Below are 12,201 nucleotides of genomic sequence, written 5' to 3'. Positions count from 1 at the left end.
CGTTGAATCGCGAAGCATGCGGGGTTTATTGAGTACTTATGTATGTGGTAAGCTCGAGCACAACCGTTTTTTACTAGGCCTTAAACGAAAAGGCCCAAGCCGAACTCGAGAGTGGAAATGTCCATCCAAGCCCAGTTCCATATGGGCTTGGTTGTCACTCTCGGGCTGGCCCGTCCCAGTTTTCATCTCCATGAGACTCTATCCTTAACTCGAGGGTGCACGCCACGTGTATGGTTTTGAAGAGGTGAATCAAGGGGGCCCCACTTTTATGTTGCCTTCAAATTTTAGCCGCAGTGTAGCAAGATTTCAGGGTCCTGGGCCCCATCACACTCTCACTTTCGGGGCGCGAACACTGTTCGCCAAGCAAACTATAAAAAGGGTCCTTTTTGGACAGCTCCTCGCCTCCCTCCCTCTATCTCTCTCTCTCTCTCAGATGAAACCCTAGCCTTCCTCTACGAAATCTCATCAGTTCCAATAACCATTGATCGAATTGTTTACAAATGAGTTTCATCAGATCGAATTGCTCGCATCTTCGACCCCGATCATCGTTTTTCCTTCCAGAAAATCCCATTGTTCTCCACAGAAACTTCCAAATCCGCGAATTTCGCATTTGGAAACGTCGGCGTCTAAAAATCCGTCGGAATTCCACGGTCAGCAATGGGTTACGGCATTCTTTCGAGAATCTGTTCCAGAACATGATTTCTCAGCTCCCTTTGATGAATTCGTTGCATCTAATCGCTCCAGCTATAGGTTTCGCGTCAAGCCTCGCTTTATACTTGTCTCGTCGAAAAGCATCGGATTCTGAAAATTCTAATATCGGTAATTGGATATTGTTCACGAGCCCTACACCGTTCAATCGCTTTGTCTTGCTTCGTTGCCCCTCTATAGATTTCGAGGACAGCGAGCTTTTGGAAGGACTGAATGAAAAGCTCGTGAAGGAAGAACGGCATTTTGTGAATCTGAATAGAGGGAGCATTGAGGTTTCGGAGAGGAGAGATGGGGGTTTTGAGGATAATCTCGTTTATCAGCGCATTTGTATCAGCGCTGATGATGGAGGGGTTATATCGTTGGATTGGCCAGCAAATTTGGATTTGACTAAGGAACATGGGTTGGACACAACACTGTTGCTTGTTCCTGGGACAGCTGAGGGGAGTATGGATAGGAATATACGCTCTTTTGTCTGCGAGTCACTCAGAAATGGGTGTTTTCCCATTGTCATGAACCCTAGAGGATGTGCTGGTTCGCCGCTGACCACTGCACGGTAAGCATTTTTTTAGTGTTTTTTGCTTAAACACTTACACTATTAGATTGGTTCATCTTCATGTGCTTATCTCTCAGACTGTTTCGTATGGGACATTTTGGGTTGTATACAATTGCCTGGAGGTAGTTTAATATGTTGTGGTTTTGGAAGTGAGTGCCGTAATGTATATTTGTGCATTTTTGAGTTCTGGCATTTCAATTCAATTTCATGCATATTTGATTGAACGGATTCTCAAGCTGAATTAGGTGTTATATAGCTACCACAGTTTGACTTGGGAGTATGGAGTATGCATGCACACTATGTTTCCTTTGTCCACAATGAAATAGTGTGCGCTCATTCATTTTTTTTTTTTTTTTGAAATGGATTATTCTAGATCTTATCATGATCAATTTTTCTTTTTCAATTAGTTGGAAGAAATTTTATTACGAGGATCCTGTCCATAAGATATTTATGACTGATGTATCTCACTCATGTCAGTTTATTATGAATTCACACCAGATTTTCTATTCATTAAATTTTGCTTCCTGAATCTTGATGGTTTTGGGGTATGCAGCCCAAAATCTGCTTGACCAAATGAAAAATGTTTCTGAAAAATTGGGACTAGGGCTAAGAAGGTGGTCCATGATGGGGATTTACTACTTCCCCTTGGTCTCGATTATCAAGACTACACCTCACCTAACCTGTCCCTGTTAACATATCTGAGCAACATTATGTACAGATTCTAAGAGACTGTCAAGGGACTGCATTGGTTTGAGGATTAGAAATGCCCCACATCTTTCAAGAACTTAACTGTCTCAATGTTTTATATATTTATTTATTTTTTTGGGTTGAAGATTACGCACTATGCCAGGTATGTATAAATCTAGAGGCATCTTAAGTTAAACTTGAAGACATATTTACTGGGGTGGTGTAAAGCTAGAACTCAATACCTTTACGAGTTGATGCAGTAGAGGCAGGTCTGTCCCTGAGGAATTTGCTTTTAAATATGAGTGGGAGCCATCCAGTGAGTAAATTTGGCAACGAGTGCAGAACCCTTGTAGTAGATTGTTAGATACCTAACCAATAAAAAAATGGTACCTAACCAATACGCTAAAAGCCCCAGGATTGATGGAACGTCCTTTAAACCTATCCCTTGCCAGGCTGGGTCCTACACTTAGGACCGTAACATTCCACCACGCTTCCACATCCGTCGTGCTCAATGGCCTACTCTCCTACGGCTTTCACTCCGGCCTTATTTAGGTAGACCTTTCCATAGGTTGCCCCTTCTGTGACAGTCAACTCTGTTGTAAGTTGTAACTTTCACTCTGACGGCTCTCACTCTAGCTTTTAACCACGTAATCCTCTTCACAAGTCGCCTCTTCTATGACTTGAACACTTGATATGGCAGTTGCTCTGATGCCAAATGTTAGCTACCTATCCAATTAATCAAAAACCCTAGGAGGCTAGGACTGATGGAACGCGTCAGGCTAGGCCCTTTAAACCTGTCCCATACCAGGCGGGGCCCCACCTAATCCCATACCTAGGCATGTCCCCATGTCTCTATTGACGTGGTCTTGTAGATGTGATCATGTGGGTTGCATGTGTGGAGTCATCTTTGATCAATAACTTGGATCTGCAGATCGGAAGCAAGTTAACCCAATCCTAATGTGGCCTGTTCAGCCACTTGGCCGGTTTGAACGTCTAAATGAACGCTGAAGCCAGCTATGAACTGTCCATTGTGGGAATATAGTAGACTGCCTGCCTCTAGTGGGCCCGGTAACATTCTAACTGTTACTCCACACGTTCTGATGGAGGCGAAAGTAGTTACTATCCTTCAAATCTCTTTCCACATTGGGATGCATGATTTTTCTCTCAGAGCCATTTGTGTATTTCGTTATTCTAATGCTTCTTGTTTCTAGTTTGGTGTGTGGGAATATGATATATTGGCTTCTTCTAGCGTGCTGATGATTTTGCCTCAGATTTTGATCATTATCTCCATGCTAAAAATTCTTAGGATTCCCTTTCCAATATGTACAAGATTGTAAAACCATTTAATCTTGTTCTGTCACTGTATATTTGGAATTACATGGAATATGCTTTTCTAATTGTAGGATCATTTAAACCCCCCACTTTTTTTATTTATGTAGGTTGTTTACCGCTGCTGACAGTGATGATATCAGCACAGCTATACAGTTTATCAATAGGTCAAGACCATGGACAACATTGATGAGTATTGGATGGGGATATGGTGCAAATATGCTGACAAAATACCTGGGTGAAGTGGAAGAGAGAACACCTCTTACAGCTGCCGCTTGCATAGATAATCCCTTTGATTTGGAGGAAGCCACAAGGTCATTCCCTCATCATATTGCATTGGACCAAAAGCTCACAGGTGGACTGATAGATATTCTGTGTGCTAACAAGGTTCGTGATTATCTCGATGGATGAGCGTATCAGCTTTCAATTACTGTGTTGTTCAACTAAGAAGCAAAAAGCCTTTCTTTTCAATGATAGAAGCAATTCAGTTACATTGTCCTGAACTACTGGCTAATACTACTTGTGTGCTTGTAGAAACTCTTTCAAGGCAGAACAAAAGGGTTTAATATTACAGAGGGTCTGTCAGCCACTTCTTTGCGTGATTTTGAGAAAGCAATATCTATGATTTCTTATGGGTTTGAGGCCATTGACGAGTTCTACTCAAAGTCTAGTACAAGGAAATTGGTTGGCAACCTGAAGATTCCTGTCCTCTTTATACAGGCATACATCCTGTGCTCTTCAGACAGGCACACATTTTGAATACATGTCGCACTAACACATATCTATTAGAACTGATTTGCTTACTGGTTAGTAGACATATTACAAGGTTACTTGAGTAAGTCCTGTTATTTTGCTACATGACATTGCTGATATGGAGGCTATACTACTGTATACACTTGTATTTGCAATTACGCATAGGCTGTGTAATATGCACATGGTTCTCGATCATAATTGTCAGAGTGGAAGCAAGTGCGAGAAGCAATATGGGAAGCGGGGGCCCTAGTAATGGGTAGCAACATTACCACATTCTTTAGTGTTTTTGTGACATATTTCAATAGTTACGAAGCCTCTAGGAGGGGATGGCCCTGGTAAATAGAGGGGAAAATTTATCGTTTCCCTAAAATAGTCACCTTAATAAAAAGCAACGAAAAAATAGTCATCTAAATACGAAGCAAGGAAAACATATTCACCTAAATAAGAAGCATACTCTTAGTTAAGGGGAAGCATGTAGAAAACTTGCTTCCCCTAAATTTGAGAAGCGAGAAGAATTTATCTTTGGAAGCGAGCTTCCCACTCAACTAGGAATCTTCTGGTTACTATGCTCTACTTTCTTGTTGGGGAAACCCCTGTTATATTTGAGGCTTAAATAACTTTCGGTGAGAATTGCAATTGAAAAATATGAGTGTTGTGTGTTTTACTCACTTGTGGCTTGTTCTTTGTGCAATGTTTCTACCCGTTGCTAACATGCTGACATGAAGGGTTCATGATTGGAATATTGAAAGTACCAATTTAACACATTCACTACGCACAAGATATTGAATTTGGAAAATATTTTTGATGAATAAGATATGGAAGCATGCGCATTTTTCACTTCACTGTACGATAAACACGTCGTTCCATTGGGTGTGGTTGTTCTTTATCACATCTGTGTCATATTGCATGATTGATGATACCTGTACAGTTAGTTGTAACTGCAAAGTTATCTTAGTGTTTTCTTCCTGTCTGCCTTGACATCTTAACCTTCGATCTTTTGCACGCATAGTTGTCAACCCGTGACTCGACTCGTGACTCAATTTCTTAATTTTATGACTCGTGACTCGACCCGACTCGTGACTCGTAAGAGTTTTTGACAAGAACAGAAATTTAGTTGGAAAATAAATCATAATATATCAAAAGATGAAGCATGTAAAAACTAAAAAATATAACCAAATAGCACATAGATAAAGCACTAAGCCAAGCATATAAATAACTATATGCTTGTAACTTGCATGCACAAAAATAATTAAGTTATGATTGGAACTTAATCATGGGGGAAACCCTTCCTTGCTTTAGATTTGTATCCACCCATGATTTTTGATATGGTTGGAAGGAGATTTATGGTGGTTCAGGCCAAGAGCCCAAGATTATCGAAGACTGGGAGCCTCTCGCATATGATTTTTTGAAGCTAAACTTTGACAGGTTTAGCATGGGGAACCATGGTTCTACCTGAAATGGGGGAGTCTTGAGGGATGAATTTGGAGCTATGAAATGGGCTTTTGCGTGTCCCATTGGCGCATACGCTAATGAAGCTGAAGTGCGTGCTATGTACCAAGGAATAAGGTATCTTGAGAATGAAGATTTGAATAAGGTGAAGGAGACTTGCTAAATGTGATATGGTGGCTTAGTGGCTCTCATTCCTTCCCTTGGAGATTTGCCTCTTTCTTCGATGAGATCCAAGATAGGGTGGGGAATGCATTGATTTCTTTCAATCATAGACTGTCAGCTAATGGTGTGGCGGACAGTTTAGCTAGAGATGGTGTCTCTAGGGAGAGAGTTGTGTCTCTAGGGAGAGAGTTGTGCTATTTGACTTCGTTCCTCCTTGACCCTTGCAGTGGGGCTTGTTCTTGTCTTTCTTTTTCATTTTATGTCTCTTTATTTGTATAGACCTCCCCGGTCTTTTTTCGCATTTAATGCAATTACTACCATTTAAAAAATAATAATAAAGTTCTAAGTTCCAAATTCCAAGTTTTCAACCATCAAAACAAGAAAGCCCAGGCCCAGCAACTCGACTTGACTCATAAGAGTCTTAGCTTTTTCGACTCGTAAGAGTCACCGGACGACTCGTAAGAGTCTTCAATAGAGGCGAGTCACCCATGCGACTCGACTCGACTCGAAAGCCTAGCGACTCGACTCGACTCGAAAGCCTAGCGACTCGACTCGACTCGAGATTTGACTCGTATGACTCGTAAGAGTTTGACAACTAATTGCACTGTACAGAACTAGACCTCTACCGTAGTTTCTAGTATCTGTAAATTGCTTATTAATGGAGCCAAATTGAAGTACTTCCAAATTATTTGTAATTTGTACCCCTGGAGTATCTAGTGGAGATTGTATATTCTATATTAATAAATATGTATGTGTTGCCACAATTAAGGTTCATACATATCCATTAGAATTTATAATTCATTATTAATGTTCGCACATATCCATTAGAATTTATAATTCATTATTAAAAGTTACTTATAAAATTATGGTATCATGCTTCTAATTTAGAGAAAAAAGTACAATCAGAAAAGAAACTACACTAGGAAACTTAGACGCAGCCATGGGCCAAAATGAGAACAACAATAAAAAATCGATATCAAGTCATCGCTTCTAGCATTCGAATTGTTTGTGAGCATTCCGTCGTCATTCAAACTTCATTTACCTTCAGTTGTTTTGTGTACCATTCAATCTTTATTATACTCTTAATTTTTTCTACCTTGAACCATTTTGCATTTATGGGGCTATAGTGGGTCCTAATGCGAATGGTGATATCTATCATGCCAATTTCCAATAGAACCACAGAAGCTAACCAGTTTGGGAATCAAATGATTTGAAAAAGAACTGAGTGAACTGGCTAGTCCTACACTCCTAGCCCAACTGGGGTCATTTTACAACCAATGAATGTCAGACTACAAACCTGAGTCATAACCAAACTGGGGTCATTTCAGAACTAGTGAGTGTCAGACTACGAACCTAAGCCAGAACCAAATCTATGAATAAGCCAAGTCACTGTGGGTTAGCATCTTTTGAGAGCATATCATAACAGCTGATCGAGCATTTGTACTGTGCAACTTCCCATTCATTTAGACAGGCATTTTGTGCTCCACTTCTACTCTATCCACTTCAGCTCTACTAGACATCCCATCTACTGCTACTTCATTTGATGAAGGATCTCTAGTGCCATTAGTCCTATCTCTCCGTCACGAACACTCTATCTGTAGTGTTTCAGATACTTCTGGTTCCTCATGGCTTGTAAACCTTGAGCTGCTATTCATATGATGAGCAACTCCCTTTGACCCTTTTATTATTTTCCTTGTAAACCCGTGTATCATAATTACTCATCAGACTGGGGATACTCTTACTTGTTTTAGGGGTTGTTCTCTGAACATTGCTTTAGATTGTTCTTGAACCTTGCACTAGCTATTATAATGCATTTTGGGGTTCTCAAATCTGCTGCAGGTTCAATTCTATGCTGTAACTTATTGAACTAAATTTGGTGCTTATTTCCTTCATGTCAACTTTCTTGTACCAGATCCAGCAGATAACAAGCTCATTATATAGCTTCAGTTCTGTAAGTTCACCTCAGTAGAGGTTAGGCTGTTACGGGGTAATGTTAGTCCTGTATGAGGTCATGTTAGTCCTGTATGCCTGTCATATGGTGGGCGGTCCTTGTATTACCCTAAAATGTACCTAATGAGGCAAGCCTCATTATTTCTATAATTATTTGATATTTGTCATGTCCATGTCGTTTTTTGTTGATTACTCTGTTGCTTCCATATTTAAAAGAATCATGGTCCCTTCTTTATTAACATCACTTCTGAAAGGGTATCAATGCAAGGTTAGGTTCTGATTTGGGTCTCTTTCTAATGAGTTAGTGGGGCAGTCCATGTTCTGTTTTTGGCTTTTCCTTAGGCATTGTTCTTAATGTAAAATTATAATCTTGCTGTCAGGTAGCAGCCATGGTCAGATGAGAGGTACATAACTCATCAATCTGGTTTTATATTCATGAATTACCCATGGATGGTGAGAGAATTCACAACTTGAAAGGACAATATTGTTTTATGGAGCAATGATGACAATTAGACAGAAGATGATGTCTCTCCAATGTGCCTATACATGCAGTTGGTTATTTGCAACATTTCATGCATTAATGGCATGCCATGTTGATGCCTTAAACCTTATGTAGCGATGGTATGACACTAGAAGAGCCTCCATTTTGCCACAAATCATGTTATCCTGCAATATCTCTTGATGTCTTCAGTTGCCCATGTTACGTGTCCTTGCTCTTTTATTGTTTATTGGTTGTTCCAGTGATATCCAGTGGCATACATAACATGGTAATTTCATGATGAATTGCTCTTTGAAATGTATAGTATGCTAATGTGACCATTCAGATTCATGCAAGGATCTGGATTTCTGAATATATATATATATATATATATATATATATATATATATATATATATGAGGAAAAGGAGTGTGCGGTTGACCGCACCTAAGCTTTGGTGCGGTCGAGGGCTTAAACACATGGGTCCCACACTTTTTGTGGTGATCAAAACCATTCATTTGCAAGGCCCCATCATATATAGGGTGTGTACAAAAAATCAGCTCCATTGGATCATCCTAACCCCTCCAAAAGTTGAGGGCAAAAATGGGCAGATTTGTGGCAAACGGTGTCTGTCCATTTTGCCCTCCATTTTTGGATGGGTTAGGATGATCCTATGGAGCTGATTTTTTGTACACACCCTATCTATGATGGGGCCTTGCAAATGAATGCTTTGGACCATCCTAACAATGTGGGCCCACATGAGTTTTGGGCTCTCGACCGCACCAAAGCTTGGTGCGGTCGAGCGCACAATCATTTTCCTCTATATATATATATATATATATATATATATATATATATATATATATATATATATATATATATATAGACACACACACACACACACACACGGAAAAGGTTTCCGAGTTATCGCGCAGCCTGAGCAGCCCTCTAAATACACCATCTCCCATAGTTGTTTGACTCATCCATCCCCTTCATTGTATAGGTTATAGTTAGGATTATGGTATGGTTAGGGTTAGGATTATAGGTTATGGTTATGGTTATGATTTGTGGAGGTTTAAAATGGATGGCTAGAAATTAGGCTCCTATAGATCTAATGGTTAGGATTATGGTATGGAGATGGTTTATTAGGAATACCCTATCTGTGTGAGGTGCTATAGAATGAATGCGTAGGATGAGTCAAACAACATGGAGATGGTGTGTTTATAGTGGCTTGCTCAGGCTGCTATAGCTCAGAAACCTCGCCCCCTATACTATATATATATATATATATATATATATAGAGAGAGAGAGAGAGAGAGAGAGAGAGAGAGAGAGAGAGAGAGAGAGAGAGAGAGAGAGAGAGAGAGAGAGAGAGGTGGGCAACATTTTTTTTTTTTTTTGGGGGGGGGGGGGGATCCAAAGCATTCATTTGATGGGCCCTTTCATGGATAGGGTGTCCACCAAAAATCAGCTCCATTGGATCACCATAGGGTGTCCATTTGTGGGGCAAAAAATGGGCAGATTTGTGGACAAACAGTATTTGTCCATTTTTCGCCCCACAAATGGACACCCTAAGATAGTCCAATGGAGCTGTCAAATGAATGCTTAGGATCACCCCCCCAATGTGGCCCCACTCCCCTTTCCAGCACTTGAGCGCAGATAAGCTATCTTCGCTCGAGCGTAGGAACCCTTTTCTCATATATATATATATATATATTGAGACACGTACCTACCCAAAAAAACCTCTTATATATTGAATTTTGAAAAATAAAAATTTTGCACAGAAGTGATAGAATTCTTCATTTCGCTGTTGTTGAAAGTTGAAACCAAGTTACTTTTGTTGCAAACATTTAGATTTAGTAGTTTGAGGACTATATGGCTTCACAAACTTATTTTTAAGGATTCTTATGGGGCTATAAGTGGTACTTTAAGTATTGTTTCTATTTCTTAGTACAGAATTTTCTGCTGCTGGCATTCTATTTAACTTCTCATCAATGGGGATAAAAGAATTGCTATATTTTGAGGAGTTTCAGATTTTATATGTAGCCTTCAAATGAATCATCTACTTTTATTATCTTTTAGCGGTAAAACTTTTTCATGCATAGTATTTTTCTCTCCAGTTTTGTATTCTTGACAATTCTCTTGTTACTTTAGCAGAGCGACGATGGAACAGTACCACTCATCTCTATTCCACGCAGTTCAATTGCCGAAAATCCATTTACAAGCCTGCTTCTATGTTCTTGTATGCCTGCAAGTACTATCACAAAGGAGAGGTCTGCTATTCCATGGTGCCAGAGTCTTGTCATTGAGGTAGTGATTAACTTCTTTAATATCCTTCTCAACAAAGTTTAACTATTTCTTGGTGCATATGCATTGGGTTATATAATGTGTCAATAAAAGGTATGCATTCCAAAAGGAATTCAATATTTTCGCAGCCTCCATACTTTTTTTGGTTATGATTTTGCTGCTGCTGTATTCATTCTTCAATTGTGTTTGTATTCAAATGACGAGGGGAAATTCGTCAGTTAGATGTTTTGATTTTTGAACTATTGACTGACGGGGACCATCCAAAACCAAAGAAGCGAAGGCGACCATCACCGGAAGTGTTTCGGAAGGGTCTAAAATGCAAGTAGGGCCCATCAAAGTTTGAGTCCAATTTAATATTCTCAAAAATTGAGCATAGGGTATTTTCATTATTTTGGGATTGAACTTAGTCAAACTGTTCTACGTGAGAGTTAAGAGCCCTTTGAACCTTGCGTATCTTGGAAGATGAGGGTGTGATGCTCATGATCGAGCCATGGGAGTGAAGCCTTTGGGAGCCACTGGTGTGATGCCTTTGGTTTAGTTGGAGGTCTGAATTCTACTACTTCCTTGTCCTTTGATATTCTCTTTCTTCTATTGATCTAATTTCTACAAACTTTGGGTTGGATTGTTGTCACTTCACAAACAGTGCAAAACAAGTGATCCTATCCATCGATCTAATGGACGGATTTGATTGAGACTTTAGACTTTTGTTCAAGGCTATAACCGACATCACGTACTCAATTCTCCACCTGATCCAACGATGGGATTATGATCTAGGCTCAGATCGATATCTAGGTATTGTCAAATTCCGCAGATTGAAAATGCACTCAGATTTGATCACTCGTGATCAGGTGGCTCTCAATTTTGGATATTATCATCGATTATTTATTCTCTACCAAAAATCTCAATGAGATCCAATTGTCGGATCTTTGCCAATTCATTGGGCCAGTTGCTAAAATTAACCGTCTTCCCTGTTCCCAAAATCCAAAGTTAATTCTCTTAAAATCCTTGGATTTGATTGAGCCATTTAAAAAAAAAAAATCATTCGATTTGATTTCATCCAGTTCACTCCTAGGAACCCATAACTAGCCTTGAAATGCATTAGCTTTGACACAGCTCAAAAGGAATGCAAAGCTAATGAGTCTAGAGTCGGTATTTTGGAAACACAGCTTATTTCCAATTTGCTATGGCAATGATCAATGGCCGATTGGCTGAGTTATGTTTAGAGTCAATTGACTTCCAAAATTCAACAAGTAGAATTATTGAACTTGGAAAATAAGAGAATTATTGAAAACATTTGAATAGGTCCCACTGTACTTCTCTTGTGTACTTAGTTCTTTAGAATGATCTATTTTTATGTTTAGTTGATAGGGCCCATCACTAATGGCATACTTGGAATAATTTCAATTTTAATCTTATAAACAGAAGAATTTGTGGGTGGTGGGAGAGAACAACCCTCACTAATTCTTTAGTCATCTCTCTCTCTCTCCTTCTTCTCCTTCTCTTATTCATCTTCCTTCTTCTAAACAATCGTCACTAGTTCTTTCCTCACTTCTTTCTATCATTCTCCTGTTCATCTTCCTTCTTCTGTTTCTTCTTTTCTACTTTCATGGATGAATATTCACAACAATGACATGGAATCACCACACATATTTTTGTATTTTGCAAGATTCAGCATGAAGATATTTCACGCATGCCACTAGTGTTGGTCACTATCAACTAAACATAAAAATAGATCATTCTAGTGAACTAAATACAAATATAGTGGGCCCTATTTAACTTCACTATCCTCAACAAGAATAACTGAAGAAAGGGTTCAAATAACACG

The 12,201-nt window shown here is 39.4% G+C and overlaps 1 protein-coding gene across 4 annotated transcripts in view; it reads left to right on the top strand.

Annotated features, from left to right (window-relative positions):
- Positions 1-380: 380 nt before the first annotated feature.
- Positions 381-12,201, top strand: part of LOC143877983 (uncharacterized) — a 34,827-nt gene continuing 23,006 nt past the window's right edge. For 2 of the 4 annotated variants that reach the window (XM_077380353.1, XM_077380352.1), the window contains exons 1-4: positions 381-1,261; positions 3,388-3,664; positions 3,812-3,997; positions 10,227-10,379. In XM_077380353.1, coding sequence (XP_077236468.1) covers positions 501-1,261; positions 3,388-3,664; positions 3,812-3,997; positions 10,227-10,379 — 1,377 coding nt within the window. In that variant the 5' untranslated portion in view covers positions 381-500. The remainder of the gene's footprint in view (positions 1,262-3,387; positions 3,665-3,811; positions 3,998-10,226; positions 10,380-12,201) is intronic. The other 2 variants (XM_077380350.1, XM_077380351.1) reach the window with 2 other exon arrangements.

This window comes from Tasmannia lanceolata, unplaced genomic scaffold (genome assembly GCF_043159265.1).
Source record: "Tasmannia lanceolata isolate RefF3 unplaced genomic scaffold, GAP_Taslan_0.1 ptg000005l, whole genome shotgun sequence".
In the NCBI taxonomy this organism is placed as follows: domain Eukaryota; kingdom Viridiplantae; phylum Streptophyta; class Magnoliopsida; order Canellales; family Winteraceae; genus Tasmannia; species Tasmannia lanceolata.
Note: the sequence above shows the minus strand (reverse complement) of the source record. Positions and strands in the feature narration are given on the sequence as shown.